Here is a 22,891-nt window from a genome sequence, read left to right as displayed (position 1 = left end):
CGCAACTGGGTTCCGGGGCCGGCCCGGTCCCGAGGGGAGAACCAGGCCCGGAGCGGGGCCTGGTCCCGGGGGGTGGCTCTGGTCCAGCGGTGACAGCCATAACCGCGCTCTTCTACGGCAGATCCCCCTCAGCTCCTTGGGTACAGCCCTTCATAGGTTGGGCCCGATTATCTTAGAGGTCCAACCTCGTTGGTTGTGTGGTTCTGTCACTGTGGGTCGCGAGGCGTTCTCGAGCGAGGTGGTGGCACCTTTTGAGCGTCTCTTTCGTTTCTCCAGGCCATCATGCAGGGGGAGGACGTCTGCAATCCCGTGCTGCAAGTGATCGTGAGTACTGTCCCTTCCCTCCTGTGCCAGCCCCTCGGTGACTGCACGTGGGCTCCTGAGTGCAGCCAAACTTCCACTGCAGAGCAAGGCTGCTCTACTTGGAGTTCTCTTAATTTTGTCTTATGTTGCTTGGGCTGTGCTGTTGGTATTAGTGCTCAGGAAAGCCGAGTAGATGAATCGCTTGCTGTTGATGTTACTTTCTGTTCTTGAAAAGTTTCTGGACAAGCGTGAACTGACAGCCTGGGGGTTTTTTTCCCCGCAGAATACACGGGCTATTGCTACAGGAACTGGGCCCCCACGTTACCGAGTGCTGATGAGCGATGGGGTGAACACCCTTTCCTGTGAGTATGATAAGCTGCTTGTGAGGTTTTTGTAGGTGTGGAGATGCTAAGGGTGATAAAGTTCCTGGTCTAGTGACTGGGTGCGAAGTGGTGAAATGAATATTGAAGGAGAATGTGGTGTACACTGTGCCACTGCATTTTGTAATTTAGGTGAAATCTTTGTCTTCTGGAACTTTGTGAAATGTAAGCAATTAACTTGCTGCAGGTTATAATGAAAATACAGAAACCTATACGTATAACATTGATTTTAAAGTATTTTAGCTTAATCTTCCTCTCACTTCTTTGATATACAAACATTATAGCTATCACTGCACTCTGAAGTGTGGGCAATAACTACAGCAAAGTTTATGGTCAGTTTTGGTGACTTCTTAGCAGTTGCACTGTTTTCTTTGTCTCAAACTGAGCAAGTTGTAGATCCGGTGCAATGCTTGACTAGCTGGAAAAGTTGTGGCCAGCCATGGCAGCCCCTTTTTAAAGCTGGCACTGTGAATTTCTTCAATATTTTCCTTTGCTCCTGCAGCTTTCATGTTGGCAACACAGCTGAACTCCCTGGTGGAACAGGAACGCTTGTCAGCCCGGTGTATTTGCCAGGTTAACAGATTCATTGTCAACAGCCTGAAAGATGGAAGGTATTTGTGTTAATCTTTAAGTACAGCCCTACAGAAAGGCAGCTGCACTACTGGAGGCTCTGTCCTTTGTTACTAAGCAGAGCCCAAGTGCTTTTGATTAAGATTATCTGAAAATACTCAGGCCTTAGGGTGCAAGAGTGAAAGTCCACAGCACCAGTAACAGAAGAAATACATTGCAGATTGTGACTCTAGTCATCTAGTGGGATCAGATGTATCTGGTTCAGTGGTTTAGTAATATAAAGTTTCCAGTTGCAATACTCCAATTCCAGCTGGAATACTCCAAATACTTGTGCAAAGCTTCCTTCAAATTACCTGCTGTTGAAAAGAAGCAATGAAGATATCTTGTTACTTAGGTGTTGTGGAATCTGGTCCTTTATTAAAACGTGAGGAAATAGGATAGGAGGAAAATTTGAGGGGATGGGGTACTGCAAAATGAGAAGGGATCCAGGTGAAACAGAAGAGCTATGTATATGATAAGCAGGATATGAACTGAGGTTTGTATTCTTTTTATTCAGTGCTTTTTCTGGGAGAAGACTACTTTTGAGGCAGGGAATGTATTCTGTCTTATAAAATCTGGTATGGTTTTGCTCCTTTTAAAACACAATGGTTTCCCAAGCTATTTTTGGTGCCTATTCAGCCTGCCATCACCTGTCCTTGATGCAGTGTGATATTGTTTCAAGCTTACTTGTCCCTCAAGAGAGGGTTTTGTTGACACTGGAGAGCTTTTGTCATCCAGATCCTTCATCCAAAGCATCTGCCCTTAGTGCTTGGTTCTCTCATCTGCTGCAAAGGATATTCAGAGATGGACTTGGAGAGGGAGTGAAAGTCTTTATTTGCTGTCTGTTCTGTGTTGTAGGAGAGTGGTTATCCTGATGGATGTAAATGTCATGCAAACTGCTGATCAGGTTGGTGGGACTATTGGCAATCCCCAGCCATACAATGAAGGTGAGTATCTGTAAGTAAATACTTTTCTGTCAGCTCTGAGAGCCTTTTAGCTTCTCTCTTTCACTTAAAAGAAGCAGTCAGAAGACACATTCAGTTTTTTTATGCCTGGAACAGCGATGTCCAGATCTTGAAAATCCTTTTTGTTTGTGTAACGCAAACTGGGGGTTGTTCATATTTTAATAAACTCTGCATTGTGGCTAAAGCTACAATTTCTCCATGGTATTTGGAGCATCTATACCTTATAACCTTGACAGGTTTTTATTGTAGTGAGTGGTCTCTACCTCGAGTTCCAGTAAGTAAGCGGAAGCTATTTTATGTCTCCTCATAATGAGTAATCAAATAAGATTATAATTTCTCCTGTCTGGAAAGAAAACAGGAGGAGGAAGATGGAATAATGATCTGTAAAAGTCTAAGATGGCGTGGAGGGGATGAATAAAGAATGATGAATCTCTCTCTCTCTCTTTCCTATGTTCGTTTGATGCTCTTCAGCTCTCCTGTTGTCAGGCAGTGGTTGTAAAACAAAGGCTGCACCACACCCCTAAACTGCATAGTTAAATTATGGAACTTGTGGAGGTAGGTGCCAAAAATTGGCACAGGTTCAAAAAGCAATTAGATGTGAAAGAGAAATCCATTAAAGGCTGTTAAACATAACAATACATCCTCTGCATGAATGTTAGGTGCAGGAAGCACTAAAACTTAGATTGTTCCAAGTGCATAGACGAGAGACTGGTATGAAAACAAGGCGAGCACAGAATTCCCTAAGCACCCATCCCTACCATGCCCAGCTGAAAAAGGATTGAGGCACTGGGTGAACCTTAATTTGACCTGCCATTAATCTATTTGGGTCTGTTATGTTGCATAAATTACTGTGTTCCTCACTTTTGTGTGCTGAGCTTGCAGTTCTCATGCAAATGTTTCTATAAATTAAAACATTTTTCCCTCCGAGAACATTCAAAAGTCTATTTTGCTCTTCCAATTCTGATCTTTTAAAAAAGGAGGGAGAATAATAAGCACTTAAAGAAAATATTTGAACAGCTCTGTCAGTGATGTATACACAGATAATGGCTGGAATTTAATAGCAAACAGCTCTTCCTGAAGATTTTTTTTTTATCCTGAGAGAAGTGAACTAATATATTTTTATTACTAAGGGACCACACATTAGTGGCAAGAGTTTTCTGTAGAATATTTTGGTCCAACAATGGTGGTAGGTACATTGCTCTTGTGGTTAAAAATCTGCTCTGTTGCAAAGGCAAAGACATCTTTCTTCATTAACTTTTTCCAAGGGAATTAAGAGGGGCGTTTGTTAAATGAGCCTAAAGAATCTTTTGTTCCTTTGATAGTTACTTAGCTAATTGCTGTTTAAAAAATGTGTTGACATCTCAGATTTTATGGTTTAATCCCACAGTTGCTGTAGAGACCAAGACTTTCAGAATAGCTACTGAGCAGACTGTTTTGTGCCTTTCTCCCATTTCCCTGCTTATGTGATACAAGAGCTTGTGAACTATAGTGTTTTTCAGTTATATTGTTGCTTAGAAACCACTGAGAACGTGGTATCTGACAGAACTGAGCTGAAAATATACCTTTAACTATAAATTCTGGTAAAATTACCATTACTTTGATCAAAGTTGTGTTCTTCATTTGGACTTACAAAAATACTCCGCGATGAAGGTTTCAAATCTAAACTCTTTTGGAGATGTTACAGGTCTGTGGTCATAATATGTGTGGGCTTGCACTAGATAAAAGATGCCAAATAGGATGTGATGTGTGTTTCATTTTAACACTGATCTTACTCTGATGATGTCATACCCTTTTATTTGATACTAAATAAGGTTTCTGATACCGAAGATGGTAGTACTTTGGATTAAGTAAGCTTAACCCAGCCTTGCTGCTCTGCAGGCTGCAAGATTTGTCATGAAAGTCTTGATAAAATGGCAGAGGTGTGTATTTCAAGTTGCACATTCTCTAAATTCCTGTATATATTAGGAAATTGTGTTTTTGAGGGACACACAGCTAATGCAGGATGAGCATCTTAAATGTACTTTGTGGTTTCCATTAAAAAAAAACTTCTGGTATTTTAAAAATGCATCTTTTAGCCCTACTTTTGGTTTTCCTTGAAGTACAGGTTTCAGACTGCCAGACCTAGGATTAAGGAATATTCTTTCTCAGACTTTAATAGCACAGTGGGCCCCAGGGGGGTGAGAAGCTGGCTTTTGGCCACTTTACATGGGAGCAGTAGGTGGTTAATCTGCCTAACAAGGAAGCTGGAGACACAATCTTCTTATTACAAATCATAAAAACTTTTCAGGCAGCCTCTCATAATAGTATTGAAAATTAAGACTGAGCATTTCAGTTCTTGTTGAAGACTGGATGGTTGTGTTATTACTGTCTTTAATCTCATTCAAATTACTCTGCTGCTGGACTTCCTTTTCCCTATGACAATGACTTGCTACTTATGTTTAACTTCTGTCATTAATCTTTCCATGGTGAAATGTTTATGTACTTACACATTCACTTGAACTCCTTATTCTTGCCCTTCCCACCAGTGTGATTTAGGTGTGTGTGTGTTGTTTCAAAGTGCATTTTTTTTTTTTTCCCTTTCTCTCCCTTCCCTGCTGCTCAGTTCTGGGGCAGGTCTTGTGTCACGGCCCTGTGGCAGAACCTCTTGGTGACAAATTATTGGAAGCTGAGGGCTCCTGTTACACAGTTATTGCCTTTGAGTGGGCTGTGGGGCAGCTGCAGGCAAAGGTCTTGGGTTTGCCTAACCCACTACATGCAGCAGAAATGTGAGCAGGTATTTCAGCTGGTTTTTTCACCTCCTGCTAATAAAAACTAACAGCAAAAACCAGGCAGCCTCCTCGGTTTTCTGAGCACTTTAAGTGATCTGTAGGCCACCAGCCACCAAAAATCACAGTTTAGGAGTCCCTAGGCTCTCCAAGCGAGAAAATTGGAGAGATATTTCTGCTACTTCTGTATTTGAACACATGCACAGATGTGTGAATTTATTCTTACTCTGTTGAGAAACACTCGGCTGTGGGTAGGCAGCCATTAAAATGTGAATTTGTGTTTCATAACGCGCACGTGTTCCAATGTATGTGGTGGTCTTTGGTTTGGTTTTCAGTGGGTTTTTTTTTTTTTAAATCACAGAATTCCTACAGAAAAAAACATATTTGCAACAAAAGTAGCAAGGAAACCTCTTGCTGCTTCATACCCACATTCTGTTCTTCCTGAATATTCCACCCCTGACCAGACATATTTTTCTCTTTTTTCTTGTTGGGTTTTTTTCCACCTTCCCTTGCACAAAATGAGTTTGGGTGTGGAGTGCTGACCCTCTGAGCACCTGAGGCCACTGAGCAAGGGGGAGACCTGGCTCCTCCATCTAGTGGAACCTGCAGTAAATACACATTTTGCTGTTTGACGTCACGCTGTTGCCAGGGAGACTGTCACCAGTTCACCGATGTGACTCTACTGCGGCAAGTTAGAGGAGCAGATTGGGGTTTGTGCAAGGACCTGGCTTTTGGATTAAAAATAACCAGAGGGTTACTTCTGTAGGCTGTACCACATCAGGCAACACCATGCTGGGGTCTCCTTGTGGTGTTTCTGCTCCTTTCCCGTAGTTTGGTGCCGTCCCTCTGTCCTGGGATTCTCTGCTTTTGTTCCTCGTGGTGCTCTACAGGCTTGGTCTGACCTTCTTTTCCACTTTCTCTGACCATCTTCCTCCTCACATCCCAAATCAGGGGGTCTTTGCCTGCTCAGGCCTAGGTCTCCCTGCAAACCAAGACCTGAAAGATTAGTTGTGTCCAAAAGGACAAAAATGTTGGATATTTTGTCATCTAAAGGCAGATTATATTGTAAAGGAATTCAAATTTTTTGAATGGTAAATTAGTCTTTTAATGGACTTTTCCTTTAGATACGCCTGTCTGCTCTTTCCTTTTTTTATTTATCATTAATTTAAGAAAAGGAAAAGTCCTGGAATCTAAAGAAATGGACAATCTATATACACTAAGGCATCACTTTGCTCCCTAAGCAATTTACTGCTGTGTGCCAAGAGGGGCCCTGGTGAATTCTGAAGTGATGACTCCATCACCTCCACATTAAACATCTTCATATTTTGAAAATAAAATACAGCAGGTGTTTTCTTTGTCTTGTGTTAACTTCAGGTTTGACTTTACCCAGTGGATTTTTGGCCCTTTCTGAGTTGTGAGACAGAATTCTCCACAGTTTTTTATCTTAGCTGTTAGGTAGGAGCAGAAACTACCTGTCAGAGCAATAGCAGCTGATAAACACTGAAAAGTTGTCAAGATTACTTCAGGTCTGTCCTTTTAAATCACCATCAGCCCTGAGTTCTTTCCAAGTAGAAAGCAGTTGCTTGAGGAAAGGAATCTGACTGGAATTCCTCCATGGTAATGTTGTTCAACAGATAGCTTGCTGCTCCTATGTCTTAAAACACCTGGATTTTAGCCTGTTCTCTGTGGTTTTAATTATTTTTTTTTTTTTGCATGCAGGTCTTATTTTCTAAATTTTTAATTACTGTGCTCCCTACTCTACTCTATGGTCTCTTTCCATTTAATTACCAGGGCAAGGGCAGCAACGTTCTGCAGCTCCAGCAGGAAACCCAGCAGCCAGCAAACCACAGCAACAAAATGGCAATTTGTCTGGAGCAGGTAAGAGTCATCCTGGGCAGGAATTCTGATCTGTGCAGTGAGAAACTACAGCTTCCATTTAAATAAATCCTTACCATAATGGTGTTGCACAAGAAACTGTCCATTGAGGGGTAGCCCATAGCTTGACAAGGTGAATTCTCTCAAGAGAACTCTATACTTAGATTTAAAAGGGTGAAAAAAAAATTGTCCCACTTCCCTTGTCTTCCCCAAGGGGAAAAAAAAAAACCAACTTTGTTCAGTTAATGCTGCATTCTACTTCCCTTGTCTTCCCCAAGGGGAAAAAAAAAACCAAAAAAACCAACTTTATTCAGTTAATGCTGCATTCTTGAAACAGTGCTCTGTGGACACCCAAATTATGCTACAATTTGGAGCTGGTCAACAAGTGTGTGTGTTATCAGTGCTGAGATAGAGGCCAAACGTTTTAGGCAGAACACTGAAATTATTTGATAGTACATCTAGAAACGTGGTTTTTTGATCAAGATTTCAGTGAGATACTGAAAGATGCAATCAATTTAAATGTCAGCCTGTAGATTTTTTTTTTTTTTTAGCTAAAAAGTTGTCAATCCTAATTCTTGGTGTTGCTTTAACTTGTCTGTATTCTTTACCCCTGTGTTTAGGAAGGATTTTTAAATAGTAAAATTTTGACATTTGCTTAGAAACTTGCAGCAGAAAACAAGCTTTTCCTTCCTTCCTTGCTTAAAGCTGATCACAAGAGTTCTGTGCATATACATTGACAAGATTGAGTTGAGAATTAGCAGTATCACTTTATGTCAAAAAAACTATGTGGGGGGTATTTTTCCTTAGTTGTTCCCCCCAAGTGGTGTCTTAATCTAACATTTCCCACCCCTGGAAGTGTTCAAGGCCAGGTTGAAAGGGGCTCTGGGTAACATTGTTTGTGGAAGGTGTCCCTGTCCTTGGCAGGGGGTTGGAATGAGTCCCTTCCAACCCAAACCATCCCTTTGTTTTAGAGAATTTAATGCTAAACAGTTGTTTGCCACTTAATCTGTGTTCGAGTGCTTGACTCTGGACACATCTCCACTTCAGTGCAAGCACTCTAAAGGTCTGAGAGTGTCTCTTCTGCTGCATTTTGCAGCCTAGAAAACACTTGTGACCAAGAGCAGAAATGATTCAACAAAATTCAAGCCCCTCTGTGGTGCCCACGTGGCACAGGGATCTCCAGTGTTCCCTGGAACTTTGCCCTCTCTGTGGCTCCCCATGGCAATGTGAGAAAGTTCTGCACCTTGAGTTGGTTTTTAACCTGATTTTTGTGTGCAAGGCTGAAATGCTCTCTGCTCTGTTGTGGTTTTTGGAAGGTCCTGCTGCTCCCAAGTACCACGCTCCCTCCAACCAGTTTGGAAAAGCGAGTGCTCCCAGTGCCCTGAAGACACCTGGGGGGTCTCAGGCCAAAGTGGTGCCAATTGCCAGCTTGAATCCATACCAGTCCAAGTGAGTTCTTGTGGTTTGCCAGGCTGTATTCATGTCACAGGCATGAAGGAACAATAGCTTTGTTTTGCTTTTTTGTGTGTGAGCCTCTGTCAAATCATTCATTGAGTTCTTTGGACTTTATTGGTTACGTTCAAACAAACTAACCCAACAGCAACCACAAAAGCACCCAGAGAAACAAGCAAAAAACCTTCCATAGAAACACTTGTTTTGGTTTTTTGGGGTTTTGTTGTTGTTTTGGGATTTTGTTTTCTTTTTTTATTTTTTTCTGTGGAGAAGGGTGTTCTTTTCTTTCTTTCTTTCTTTCTTTTTTTTTATCTAAATTCCATCAACACTCTTAACAATCCGAGATTTGCCTTGCCATTGTCTTGGTGCAGCTGCCCTGCTGAGCTTGATAGGTTTTTAATATTTCAGTTGAAAATCGATTGACTTGTCTGGGGCTTTTTTTTCCTAAAGCAACCTTCTTTTTGGTAACTTAATGACAAAACAGCTCAGTAAGCTATTCACTTCGGCTACTGAGCTGTTGAAAAGCATGAGGATGTAATTATTTAGTGAATGACATTTTTAAGTTATGCAAACTGATTTGATTACCCAAGTTAAATGCGAATCCTATAATTGAGCTCTTGAGTTCTGGCGTGGCTTTTCAGAGCAGGCAAACTGCTGTGTGAGAAATGTACCCTAGAAGAGTAAAAGATTCGAGGCCTGCTTCTGTGCAGAAGGATTGTTCACTATTATTATCATACTGGATGCTTTATGGCTGCTTTGTTGCCTTCTCTACAACTTTCTGCCTTTAATGGTTTAGGCCATTAAAACAGAAAGCAAAAGAGTTGCCGAGGTGCAGTGGGAAGATTCTGGCTCTTAAATAGTCACGTTCCGGTTCCAAAGGTTTGTCAAGTCAATCTCTTCTTTAAAAAGATGAAAAGAGATGCAGAACAGTGATTTCTTGCATGATTTCAGGTGGACCATTTGTGCTCGGGTCACCCAAAAAGGCCAGATCCGCACGTGGAGCAACTCCCGTGGTGAAGGAAAGCTCTTTTCCATAGAGCTGGTTGATGAAAGTGTAAGTGTCATATGCTGAGACAAAGATAATGCATGCCAGATGCTGATGAACCTTTCATAAAGACAGAATAGAGGAAATAAAGTGCATTTTTCGGAAATGATTTTTTTTTTATTACAACTGAAACTTGTATCCCCGCGTTCATTAAATTGCGCATCAACGTGCCAGTTTTTATCCAGAATGAAGTCTTAAATGTGCAGCATTGCTGATTATTTTTCATCAAAGTCTATAGTGTGTGACTGGATTTTTGCAGCTTCAAAATAGAGTTGTTTATGCAAGCTGACAACCTAATACTGAGGGTTGTGGTGGTTTCCTGTAGATTGAGAGTGACGTCTCCTCCTGGCTGAGCTACACCTTACAAAACAGGGAGTGAGAGCAGCATTAGCTCCAAGTTACAAGCTTTCAATTTTCATGAGGAAATTGGAGTACAAATTATTGTAATGCTGAGAAATTTCCTCTGTGGTTTGTTTGGGGAATGGTATCTGGTTAATCTAACTAAACTTGCAGTTTGTCAAACCTCTTATCAAATTACAGCCTTTTGTCGTGAAAACAAACAAGATTCTGCTAGATTATATTGAGTGTAAAATGCGAGGTTAATGATGTAAAATGTTGTCACCAGGCATTTGTTTTCTCTGCAGAGTGTCTGTATTCTTTCTTTTTTTTTTTGTTTAAACAGTGTTTATATCTAGTGAGGGTATAATTGTTATTAATTCTTACTTATAGACATATCTGAGTGGGAGCCATCACAATATACTGTGTGCTAACTTGTGGAGCTGCGGGGTCTGTTTGAATTTTATTTCATCAATGCCAGTTTTACTGGCGCTTTCAGAGGTGTCTCTATGATGGATGTAGTTCTTATGCTTTTTATTCTGAAGCTGTAGATGTACTAATGAGACTTGAATATGAGGTTTGATTGTCAGGTGTAGAATATGTCATTTTTAGCTCTTAACTACAGATGTGAAGAGAACGTTGTTTGTTTCTCACATGCCTGGAGCTACCCTGGCAGACCCCACTGTCTCTGCAGAACTGCTGCCACTTAACATTGCAAAGATTTTATTTTTTTTTTAATCTTTTTCCATGCCAAATTTCAGTTCTGACCAGCTCCCCTATTTTCCTGCAGGGTGAGATTAGAGCTACTGCATTCAATGATCAAGCAGACAAGTTCTTTCCACTCATTGAATTGAACAAGGTATGGTAGCTTTGTGCTTTCTTAGAGTGACAGGAGCTGGAAAAGAAGAGCTTGAGCCTAGCAAGGATTTTTAAAGGTGAACACAATCTATTTTCCCTGACTACTGATAATATCCCCTGTTTCATTGCTTTCTCCTGTAGGTATATTATTTTACCAAAGGCAATTTGAAGACTGCTAACAAGCAATATACAGCTGTTAAGAATGACTATGAGATTACGTTCACTAATGAGACTTCAGTTGTGCCCTGTGATGATGCCCAGCATCTTCCATCTGTTCAGTTTGATTTTGTATCCATCTCTGACTTGGAGAACACGCCCAAAGACTCGATTGTTGGTCAGTCTAAGTAAAAAAATGGCAGATTCTAAAGCTCTGAAGTTTTATTTTTGTGTCCTGAATGCTGGGCAGGTAGTGAGCATAGGATGCTTCAAGTGTTGTGATCTCTTAATTGAAGTCATCTGGTGGTGGTTGCCATTAAAAATGCCTTAGGCAATTTTTCAAGATGTTTTTGCCCTGTTTTCTAACAATATATAACAATTATTCTTCAATCTTGTGCTTCAAACTAACGACAGTAGGTGATAGTTGTTTATTGTGCTATGATACTGTTTTCCACAGGAAAAGGCTGAAAGAAAAATGCCCTTGCTCAGCACGTGTGCATTTCATACCTTCTGTGGTCTTGCTTTCTTTCACTATGTGATTATCTCTGTAGTGATTTTGGCATAATTCATTGCATCCAAGTCCAAGCTGCATGACTGTTTTGGCTTGCTTTGTGAAGTATTGGAGGTTTGTTTTTCTGTAATTCGTTGGGCAGAGTACTCCGGAAAAATCAGAGGCTTGGGTGGGGGCGAGGGTTCTCAGGTTTCAGAGGCACAGGATGCCTGTGATTCAGAGACATTCAGCTGGGAATTTTAAAGGTAGATGGGTAATAGCAAAAGTGGTGTATTTTTAGGGAGTGCAAAGGGGATTGCTTTGGCTCTTACCACCTGAACATGCAGACTTGTTAAAGTTGCAGTGTAGGATTTTGCAGGGATATGTGGAGGCACGAGCCGGTTGTTTCATTGTGTTACAATCACTTTGAAGCTCTTGCTTGTGCTTTAACAGCAAGCGTGTGTTGCATGATCAGGACTGAAGTCCTTTGACAGAATGTGATGGGAAAAGATACTACAATGCCTTGATCTCTCTAATGTGGTGAGGCTTGCATTTATGAATATCTTAATGACTGCGTCAACAAAATTAAAGCACTGAAGAGTTCTGTAGTGGAACATTCCTACCATAATACACTTAATTTCCATATCAGATTTCATTTCAATAGGGAGCTGGGATACAAGGTAAAAATCTGACAGTAGGTTTGAATTCTTCTCTTGTGATCTTGTATTCCCCAATTGTGACCCTTGAGTAACTCTAAATTGTAACTGTTTCTCAGATGTAATTGGAATTTGTAAGAGCTACGAAGATGTCACTAAAATTACAGTGAAGGCTAACAATAGGGAGGTTTCAAAGAGGAATGTGCATCTGATGGATACATCAGGGAAGCTGGTGACAGTCACGCTGTGGGGAAACGAGGTATGTGCTCTCTTACCTGTTCTTAAGCAAAGCTTCCTTGGTGTAGGGTGAGGAAAGTGCTGTTGTCACCCGAGATGGGCACAGCACTGACAGAGCCCTGGATGTTTAAGGATCAGGGGCCGAGAGAAGGTGAAAGACTGTCTGGTTGCGTTCAGGTGTGATGTTCTTAACCTTTCTCTGACAAACTGCTGACATGATCTGACTAATGTGTTCTGAACAACTGCAGACATTATGTCTCAAGCCGAAGTACTGAAGGTAACGGGCTTCTGGTTTAGGAAGGGGTATGAGCTGCAGTTTGATTATGGAAAAGCCTGGTGGCTATGGCTGTCTCAAATGAGAGGAATTTTATTTGTAGGATGGCATACATGTTACCCTGCATGAATTGCTACCTAATGAGCAGGTTGAGAGGCTCTGTCTCAGACTGGGAGTTTAAAAGCATCAGAGCCTTGGAAGTGAAAGTTTGAACGGTTGCAGTAGACTGCTTCCTTATCTTTTTAACAGGCTACTTTGTTTTCCACTGTTGTTATAGATACTTAGGGATTTATGTGCCAGTCTATAAAATGGGAGTGATCCTGCCAGCTTGACGGTGATGCTTTATGGCTAAATGATCAAGTGCACTGATACTGTAGGTACCTAAACACCATTAACCATCTGCTGATACAAATGAAGTAAACTGAAGTTCAGTATCACAAAGCCTTAAGATTGAACTAGGTTATAATAGGAGGGACTACTGGTATAGAATTCCTGGCATAACTCTTCCAACAGAGATCAGGGTCTGCATTTTGCAAAGTTAAATCTGTTTGCTTGCCTGTAGAATAGAGGCATCAATAAGCCTTGGGGTGGAGTGATGTGTGGCTTGCAGCTGGAACAGTTAGGGTTAGAATCTGTATATCCTTTCCAACAGTCATTGCCATGACTGCTGGGATATGTTTTCTGTTCTTTTTGCATCTCATGGGTACAGTGAGTACCACTGCAACTCCAGCTCGTTTGTTATCTTCAAGCACATGATCCTCCCCTTGCTTGCTGAGTGGTGTGGGGTCCATAAAATCTATACCTTTCAAACCCTCTCTCATGCCATGAGGTTCTTTGGTAGTGTCAGACTACTCAGGTGATGGCAGTTGAACAGCATTAGAGCAGCTTTATGAGATAAAAAACAGAAGATGGAGAGTTGAGTAAAAATGTTTGGTCAGCATAGCTGCACTTCTCTGTAAGTGGTAGTAAGATGGACTTGATTGGCTCAGTGGAGCTGAGTGAGTTGTTTCATCTCCTGAGGAGTCTGATATGAACAGTTAATTTTGTTTCCATTCCCATAACACCTCTCCCTTCCTAAAATCCTGGTGTAAAACTGCTAGCAGAGGGGACCAATCCTTTCTGGCAAACCAGTCGTGTGACTTAAGGATTCTCTGGTTCCCCAGGAAACGGGGTGCTAGGATTGCACAGAAAATTGTCACCTACCTTTGCTTAAACTCCTAATGACACCGTTCAAAACCTTACCTTTTAGAAACAGCAGGGTAGTTCCACTTGGTCTGTTGTCATGACCTGTGAATTATCACCACAAGTTCAGTACCTTTCCTGTAATGTGCTGCTGCTCTCTGGTTTTTCACACATGCAGGCTGAACAGTTTGATGGTTCCAGACAACCTGTGATTGCCATCAAAGGAGCCCGTGTCTCTGACTTTGGTGGCAGAAGCCTGTCTGTCCTGTCCTCCAGCACAGTTGTCATCAACCCTGATAGCCCAGAGGCTTTTAAACTCCGAGGATGGTATGAGTGTGTTTATGTTGCTTTGTTTCAGCCTCCTGCAGAGTATTTGTTTCTGTTTTGTTTCATTGTACTTGAACAGTGTGTATAGCACTGAGGGAAGGTGGCAGAGGGTAGGGCTTCCAGGGCTGTAGAAACTTCTCTGGCTTGCAAGCCCTACAGCCTGGAAGGCTGTCTTTCTTAAGTTGTTCAATTCAAAAAACTTCTAACTCCATGACAGACCTTGAAAAATTGAAATCGGGGTAGTGCACGCTGACCCAAAGCCTTGGAAAGGCAGCATGAAATCAGGCTTGACCAGCTCCACTTTCTGAGGCATGATCTGAGAGAACAGCATTTTTTTCCACAGGTTTTTCCATTGTGTGGAATCTGATATGCACTCAGTTAGTGTGGAGGGACTATTTGACATCTCTCAGTGTCTAGTTCTTGCCAGATATTTTTCAGATAGCAAAATAACTCTTTTATTGTCAGGAAAACAAAGTGATTTTATTGTTGCTTCTCCTGTAAGTAGCTGTTAAATTGTCTGCTGTAACTATGAGCGTGGTGAGTGAGATGTGGTGTATGTGAAGAGGGTTAAGTGCCAACAGCATCAGACTTGTGAATCCTGAGTCTTCAAATTCCAGTTACATCACCCAAATGTGGATGAAATAAATGGCATCCTCCATTTGTCATTGAGCTGTGGCTCTCCCATACTTCAGAGGCTTGTTGGAGATAAAATTGATTGTGGGTCTGAGCTATTACTGTCACACTTTAATTAAGCTCAATTTTTGAGCCTCGTTGGTGTGTTTGTGAAATCACAAAGCCCATCGCAATGGGATGGCAGTGCAACCTTTTGCTGAAGAGCTGTGCTTTCTTATTTTAACAGAGGAAGCATAATCTTTTCAATGCTATTTGCTTTTTCTTTCGAAGCTGCTGCGAAGATAATGGTACCATGTAATTTAATTTTAATTATGGAAATATCTTGATGCCCTTAAATCTTGTTATCTGCCTGCCTTAAGAAGTGTGCAGTGCTTGGTTTGACCACTAGCTGGCAAACAAATTGCAGTTATATAGAACAAAGCTGTCCTCCTTTTGTGGGTTTATAAAATACTGTGCTAATTAAGTCAGACTATTAACTTATTCTGAAATGCTATTTTTGTTTGCAATATACACGTATTACTGTAATTGTTTCCTTTGCAATCATTGATAAAAAATCCCTCATGTATCGAGCACATGAAAATAAACGTAAGCTTTTGATAAGTCTGTATGGTCTGCTCTCCAAAAATAGAAGTGCATCTCTGTGGTTGCAGGTTTGACTCCGAGGGGCAGCTTCTGGAATGTGCCTCCATCTCTGATGTGAGGGGTGGGCCAGCAGCTGGAGCAAATACCAATTGGAAAACTTTGTTTGAAGCCAAATCTGAGAACTTGGGACAAGGAGATAAGGTAGAGCATGGCCACTCAGCACAAGCTTTGTGTATTGGGGAGAAAATAAAAAGCAAGGCTTTATGCAGGTATTCTGCTTATTGAAGTGTTGAGCAGTATGTGTTTACTGCCTTGGAATTTATGCTGTTAATTAATATTACCGTTCTTCAAATAATTCCAAGCTTGTTGCCGATGTTGCAACGTGATACTTTGTTTGCAAGAGAATTCTAAGCCATGTGTAAATGAAGGGGGGATGTTTTTACCCCAAAGATGTTCGTATAAGCAGCACAAAGTGTTCCAGGAGAAACAGGTGCATTAGGAGGAAGTGGTTTTCAAGGGTGCACACTTGGTCAATAGAAAAGCTGGTAATAAACCCCAGGTCTTTTGCTTTTTCGTTCCAGAAACCTCTCTAGGCTTATACTGCTTTTTATTGTTAATTTTTTTTGTTGTTGTTTCAAACTTAAAAACAAGCTGTTCGGGATATACAAGAGCTTTTATCCATGGAAAAAAACCCTTTAAAATCATAGAATGGTTTGGGTTGGAAGGGACCTTAAAGATCACCTCTTTCCAACCCTTTTATCATGGGCACCCTTTAGATCAGGTTGCTCAGGGTCCCATCCAGCCTGGCCTTGAACACTCTCACTTTACCTGTAATTCAGCTGTTTTCTGTGACAATTTTTGCCCATGCTTCTTAAGCAGCCTCTATTTTTTTCTGCTGAAAGACTTGACCGTGGTCTTAAACCATTATGATGATTATTTTAGTGTGGTGAGTGGGTATTTTGTTCTGTAGGCTATAGTTTAATCAAATGCTTATCTGTAACACTACACAATAGGCTTTCTGTTTTTTGTATTGGTTCCTGAAAGAAGCGTAGGAAAGTGCAGAATCTTAATCCTGTGAAAAAGTGCAGATTTGAACAGACACAATGGAGAATCAAATATGCTTTATCTAAAGAAGACCTAGCAATTGGAGTTTCCTGCAATGGAAACACAAAATAATCTTGCTGTAGGGGCTTTATTAACATAATGGAAGCCTGAAAATTATTGCAACAGAGGGGTTGATTTACAGTTTCCCAGTAATCCATAGCTGTTAAGCTTTCTAATCCTAAATATCCAAGTATGGGTGCCTTGCTTTTGTAGTTAATTCAGAATGGGGAAAACATTGAGTATTTTGAGGCTAATGTTGCACACTCACTCTCGCAGGCAGATTATTTTAGCTGTGTGGGCACAATTGTACATCTGCGCAAAGAGAACTGCATGTACCAGGCATGTCCCTCTCAGGATTGCAACAAGAAAGTGATAGACCAGCAAAATGGACTTTACCGCTGTGAGAAGTGTGACCGCGAATTCCCCAACTTCAAGTACCGCCTGCTGCTCCTGGTGAGTACCCGGATCGGATTTCAGGGCGGTTCCTGCCACGTTCCCAGCACAATCCAAGCAGAGAATCTTTTGAGGTGCTGTCTGTCTGTCTGTGCTGCCTGGGAGTTAGGAGGTGTTTAGCTGGTTTGTCTCCTCTACCTGAGTGAGGGATGTTTCATTGAGCTGATTAGCAGTTTGTTTTCCTAGTGCTCCAATTAAAAGCTTTTCTCTTTGCCAAAAAGTTGCTGCTAGCTCAGTTGATTTTGGTTTCCAAGTGTACTATGCAGTGCAGAGTACAGATGGCCTCCGCCTCTTCAGTAGTGAAGATAAACTGAAGTAAAATGGCATTTCTGGAGAGCAGTAATTGCACTTTTACAGCTGCTACCTATATTTAGTACAGTTTTTTTGGTAGGTATTGTTCTGCTTCATGGTTTAATGGAGCCTGCTTCAGAAAGTTGTCTGGGGATTATTACTGTGATGCCCACTTACACCATAGGCATTGAACCTTCTTCTGTTTTACATTATAAATTAGAGTTGTGTCTGCTTCTTAGAAATGCTCTGCCAGGTGGGCATGCAGAGAGAAGGGAACTATCCCTGCAGCCTCACTAAAACACAAACTGCTTCTGAATAATTTTTATCAGATAACTTCTAGGAACGCATGAACTGCTTTACATAGCAGAGTCATTCTTGTAGAATATAAAGGGGATGCTGAGGGTACACTCAAGGCCTTCAGAGCAGTGTCTCCCATTTCCTCATTCCTAATTGTCAAAGCAGCCAGGAAATGCATGTGAGGCTGGAAATGGATCTTTCAACTTGTTCTTGAATGTTTTGATAGTTTCCTTATAGCATAACATAGTGTTACATGAATTTATGCTCAAGTATTCAGGTATTTACAAAGTAAATTCAGTTTGCAGACTTGCTGCTGTTCCCCCTTGGTGGTGGTTGTTGTGGGATACCTGTTCTTGCTCACAGCTCATCAGTGGCAGCAGGACACAGCTGAGCATCTATCAGTGTTGTCCTGCTATAATCTTGTTGGCCTTTCCCTGTGGTTCAATCTACTGCCAGTATTAACTTGTGTTAAGTTATGGACATTCTGTGGAACTTACAAAAGGTAGGAAGTCACTGCTTCCCACCCTCAGTGATTGAAGGGACATAACAGGTCAGGCTCTGAGAGTTACTGGAAATTTAAAACTCTCTATAGCTCTGAGATGTTTTCTTCTTTTGTGTTGTCTTCTGTCTTTCTGGAGGAAAAGGCAACTGGATGAAATAACCTTTTGGCTTTTGTTGTTGTATTCTAGGTGACCATTGCAGACTGTCTGGAATATCAGTGGGTGACTTGTTTTCAAGATTCAGCAGAATTCATTCTTGGGCAAAATGCAGCTTTCCTGGGAGAACTGAAGGAAAAGGTCAGTCAATTAGCCTATTGTATTTTTACATTTGTCTCAAAGCTGAACTATGTTTCACACATTTTGTGTTGGGCTGCCCTCAAATTTCTTGGGTTTTTTTTGATCCTTCTGGTAAGGAAATATTCTTGTAATGTTTTGAAGGCAGCTCTGGAAAAGATGTAAGGTTTGTGTGGAACACCAGTGCTGATCCCTCAGAGAAGCATGGTCTGATATTTGTATGTGAATGTACAGCAAATGTGGCAAAGGCAGTGGGGTATGTTCATGTACTTGCTGTGGGAATTAACAACATTATTAAAACACATTAAAAAATGCCATATGAAAGAAAGGGATATTCTGTTTCATTTGTCAAGGGTTACAAATTTGCCCTTTCTCTGGGTGATAGGCCAGCTCAGCCCAGCCCGAGGTTGTCCTCCAGATGTTGGCCTTCAGTATCTTTTGCAAGTTCACAAATCATTGCTTCTCCCTCACCCGAAGTTCTTGGCAGAGACTTGTTTACTCTCCTCGGGATTATTTTCCACAGGCCATCTGCCTGAAGAACAGAGATTTGCCTGGTTTCCCCCATAGTTTGCTCCCACAGTCAGTCTGTCTACCTCTGAGCTCTTCTGGCTGCTGAAAGCTGGAGATCAGCCTGTCCTCATCACCTGGACCTGGAGAGGCAGCTGATCACTCAAGTGTTGTGCCACAGCCTTTGGGGGACTGACAGCTTTAACACGTGTTGGCTCCGGTAGAAAAGACAGCCTGTTTTATCATTGTACCTAGATGGGAAGAATCTGAATAAAAACCCTGTTTTAGCAATGAATGCTGACAACATTATCCCTAACGTGTTCCAAAAATTTGTTTACAAAACCAAAAAGTTCCAGAACACTTTGTATGTATCTTTGTAAGTAGGCAGGAAGCTTTTTCAACTAATGTGTGTGAGCCCACTTTTGAAGGCTCTTTTTTTTCCCCACCAAATAACATCAGAACTTTGTGGGTCTGATGAAGACCATGATTTGTAAAATGGGTCATTGGCAGAGATGCTGAAGTGATCTTTCTGTGGCAGATTAGAACAGTTTTTAAGGTTGTAAGTCATTGGACACTAACAGACAGTATTATCTTCCCTTTGTCACTCTGTGCTTTTCTGCTGCATTTTTCTTTCTTCCAACCAAAACAATCTTTTCCTGATATTTTTTTAAAATTTGTGTGCTGTATAAAAACTGTGTGGCCTTGTTTTGTTTTTAAATGATGATGTGGAATGCATGATAAGTTCCTGAATTGCATATGAGCCTTGCTGTGCTCCCAGGCTAAGGCTGGTTGATTCCAGGACTCCACAGATATCCCAGTTGTTGGTTAACCCATTGCTTGGCTGTGGGAGGGAAATGAAGCAGGAGGGATTGTTGAGGCTGTTGTCTTGAGACACTGTTGTAGACCACTGTTTGTGCAAAGCAGGGCTATTTTTCCTGTAATATGGGATGATTTTTGGGTATTTTCTGCACTCTGGATGTCAGGGGGTGAAGGGTACAAAGCTTGTGGTTCTGGGGTGCTGAGTTTTTGTGGCATTAGGAAGGCTGGACACCTCTGTTCTGTAGGAAGATGGTTTGCTGAGGGGATTCTAATTAGATGTGGTTGCACTTTTTGCATTTCCATTTTCAGACACTCTTAACTTGTCAATATTTTCTTAATTCAGCTGTGCTTAATCTCTGCTAGAGTTTAAACAAAATTTCTTAGTCGCTTTTAATGCTGAAGAGAACTGGGTGGGGAAGGAGAGACAGCAGATCCTATGTACCAGTACAAACATGTAATGTCTTTTGAAGAGCTGCCTAATGGAAATGGCTGAGGATAGAAAATGGAACATAATATGGAGTGAGCCCTTGAGCGGGAATGCTTTGTGTTCCATGAGAAATTGGTTTTGATTTGACACTTTTATGAGCCTTTAAAAATGGTACTCGATGCATTTGCAGTAAGCTTTTCTTAGTGGTTTTTCTCTGATAGACCTGATGCAGTGTCTTGTGAAGTTGGTGGGAGTCTTTTCACTGCTCACAGTATGGATGGAGTCCATGTACAGCCCGTGATCACACTAAGCACAGATACATGGGCAAGGTTTTTCATCTGCTTCTCGTCTGTGCTTGTTAGATACCAAAGGAGGTGATGTGGGGTAGCAGTGACTGCTATGCTGAGGGCATTTTCAACTCACTAATGGTTACCACAGTTTGTGACAGAGCTGCAATGAGGAGCTAAATGCTTTATTAAGTGAGTTTTTTATCCTCTAATCCGTAAGATGGCCAAAGGAAGGGGTTTTAATATTCAGGAGGGATATGCCTGAATTCTGTAATCTGTGAACCTAGCTGCTCCTGTTCACCTCCATTTGTTGTGCTTTTCTAAACCCTAGGAGAATCACTGTGTAGTGTAAAATAGTGCTGCACACAGTGAAAAACAGCAGATGTAACACTTGGAATGTGAGTGGAACTGGGGTGGGTTCAATTCCAGATCAGATGCTCTGTCTGCTGCTGGAGTGACTGATCAAGTCAAGTGCATCTGGTAGATAAATGCATTAATAATTACTTGTCAGTATCATCAGGGGGCTGCAGGATTTTTTTGGAATGTCAGCAAAGGTTTTTACGGCTCATATTTTCACAAAAATAAACTTTTTTTTTTCACAGTCTCCACGACTTGCTTGCTCCTTTTCTACTGTTTTGACAAATTGTCTGTTATAAATGATGATGATGATGTTTAGTGTTCATATGGTAATTAGAAGCAGCTTATGTTATAAATATGACAGAGTCTTCTCATGGTTATTAAAGCACGTTCAAAACATGGATCCACTTTTTTTATAGAACATTCTCTTAGATAGGCCTGTGTCAGGATGTGAAGGATACATGCAGCTTTGATGGATAAGCAGAAAACCAAAATGCCTAATAAGGCAATTAATAGGGAAATAGTTAACTCTGTCAGTGTTTGTGGTCACAGCACAACATCAGAATTAGCCAGTTTGGCAGCTCCTGTAGATTTGTAGTATTTTTTTCCCTTGTACCTGGTTGCAGATTCAGTGCAATTGTATGTTCCTTTGTCTAGGCAGCTAGGAAGTTGTCACCTTTTTATCTTTAAAAAGTTTTGAGTTAGGGGTTTGGCATCTAAAATGGGACGATGGAAGACTCAGCTCTGCCTGTGTGGGCCAGGTAGTTCCAGTGTTTTGCCAACCTCCCCAAAAGCTGAGCTGTTCTCAAAGTTCATGGCACTACTGGGAGCCTGGAGTGTCTGCAGCTGATCCCTGTCTTTGTCCTTCCCTCAGAACGAGCAGGCTTTTGAAGAAGTGTTCCAAAACGCAAACTTCAACACGTACGAGTTCAGGATCCGAGTGAAACTGGAGACTTACAATGTAAGTGTTGCCCAAAAGGCAAATAATGTAACTTGTGGCTTTTGTAGTTCGACTTGTCTCCATAGGAGGTGACTTCCTCCTCTTATGTTTGTGGGGAGAGGTTTCCCTTGCTCACAGAGAACAGAAGATTCCAAAGATCACACAAAAGACTTCCAGTCTCGAGCACTGAAGGAGGGGATCCTTGCTGCTCCCTCTCAGGCTCATCAAGAGTGGCTAGTTTCACATGAAAACAACATATCAGCTCTGGGAGTTGTGTTGGCACTCCCAGCTAACCCAGATAGCAGGAGCAGTAAGTTACTGGGGCAGAAGGAGGTTAGAACCAAATGCCTGGAGTGCTTCATGTTCTTTTACATACTAAGATTTCTCTTCCGCAGGACGAATCCCGTATTAAGGCCACAGCAATGGACGTCAAACCCGTGAACTACAGAGAATACAGCAAGAGGTTGATTGCCAACATCAGGAGAAATGCTCAGCTGGGGTGAGGAGGCCAGTGCTGGCTGGCTGAGCCTAGAAGTTCCAGGAAAAACTCAATAGATAACGTTACATTGACTTTTTCTCCGCCCTGTGTGTGACAATTCCACATTAGTTACACCGTGCGTGGCAGCCCAGCTTAGTGGGCTGAGTGATTTGATGCATTTCTCTGGAGATGTGCCCTGCTAGGTAAGAGTGCACTCTGATGGCCACGATTTTGTAGCCTGTTGTGGTCTGTTAAACTCTGACAGCGCTGAAGAGGAATCTCTAGACAGTTTGCCAAGGTCTTTAGACAAACCACTCAGAATGTCTGAAGTAACTTTGCTCTCTTCCTATATGTAAAGCGGGATTATATAACCATTTTGTCTCCTTTGCAAGGAAGTAGTGACAAACCTTGACACTTTGACTTGTTCAGCAGAGGGTAGGAGGAACAGTGTCATGCAGCTTTCAGATATGGACAAAGGAGAACAGGTCTATTAGTACAAGTTAGTTCCCTTCCATAGCATTCAAAGGCTTTCACTTTCCACAGGTGCCATGCAGTTGTTAATGCTTGGAATGGCAATATGGTAGAATTATTAATCAAAGACATATCTCTTATATCTGAAGAATATCCTTCCTTCAGGGTTTAATAGACTGAGTCAGATGGGTCTGATATTAATCAAAATTGTCTCTTCTGAGGAAGGCAGATAAGCATTGACTCTCCATCCCCCAGGGAAATCCAGGCAACTACAAAGCATTGCTTTAGTTTTCTCTTCAATTAATACTATGGATTCCTGAGTGATTTTTTTTTTTGGCTCACAGTTCCTGCCTATACATGTTTTGTATGTTTGTATGTTCAGTTTCTTTGGTTTTATTTGTAATGATGTTAATCAGAAAGAGGTCTTTAAATGGAGGGAGCTTTGTTTCAATAAACTGTTTAATTCCTGTGTAGTGAATATTGCTTTCTTTGAACACCAAAGACTTCTCATTACTGGAAAGCAATTAATTAGCTTTCATAA

General features: G+C 41.4%; 1 protein-coding gene across 1 annotated transcript; it reads left to right on the top strand.

The window, feature by feature from the left end:
- Window positions 1-226: 226 nt before the first annotated feature.
- Window positions 227-22,828, top strand: RPA1 (replication protein A1). Its single transcript, XM_008640328.2, has 16 exons — window positions 227-324; window positions 587-665; window positions 1,186-1,294; window positions 2,151-2,239; window positions 6,814-6,900; window positions 8,214-8,346; window positions 9,301-9,403; window positions 10,521-10,589; window positions 10,730-10,922; window positions 12,010-12,149; window positions 13,762-13,910; window positions 15,194-15,326; window positions 16,506-16,682; window positions 17,960-18,067; window positions 21,336-21,422; window positions 21,797-22,828. Exons 1-16 carry the CDS (start codon window positions 283-285, stop codon window positions 21,902-21,904), a joined length of 1,806 nt encoding a protein of 601 aa, XP_008638550.1. The 5' UTR covers window positions 227-282; the 3' UTR covers window positions 21,905-22,828.
- The last annotated feature ends 63 nt before the right edge of the window (window positions 22,829-22,891 follow it).

This window comes from Corvus brachyrhynchos, unplaced genomic scaffold (assembly GCF_000691975.1).
Source record: "Corvus brachyrhynchos isolate BGI_N302 unplaced genomic scaffold, ASM69197v1 scaffold99, whole genome shotgun sequence".
Taxonomy (NCBI): Eukaryota; Metazoa; Chordata; class Aves; order Passeriformes; family Corvidae; genus Corvus; species Corvus brachyrhynchos.
This window is presented reverse-complemented; position numbering and strand designations above follow the sequence as displayed.

Excerpts from the sequence above, each read along its gene's own strand:
- RPA1 (XM_008640328.2), top strand. The coding sequence starts at position 283 with ATGCAGGGGGAGGACGTCTGCAATCCCGTGCTGCAAGTGATC. Across the intron at positions 10,590-10,729 it reads CACTCATTGAATTGAACAAG|GTATATTATTTTACCAAAGG; the intron begins GTATGGTAGCTT and ends TTTCTCCTGTAG. Across the intron at positions 13,911-15,193 it reads GCTTTTAAACTCCGAGGATG|GTTTGACTCCGAGGGGCAGC; the intron begins GTATGAGTGTGT and ends CTGTGGTTGCAG.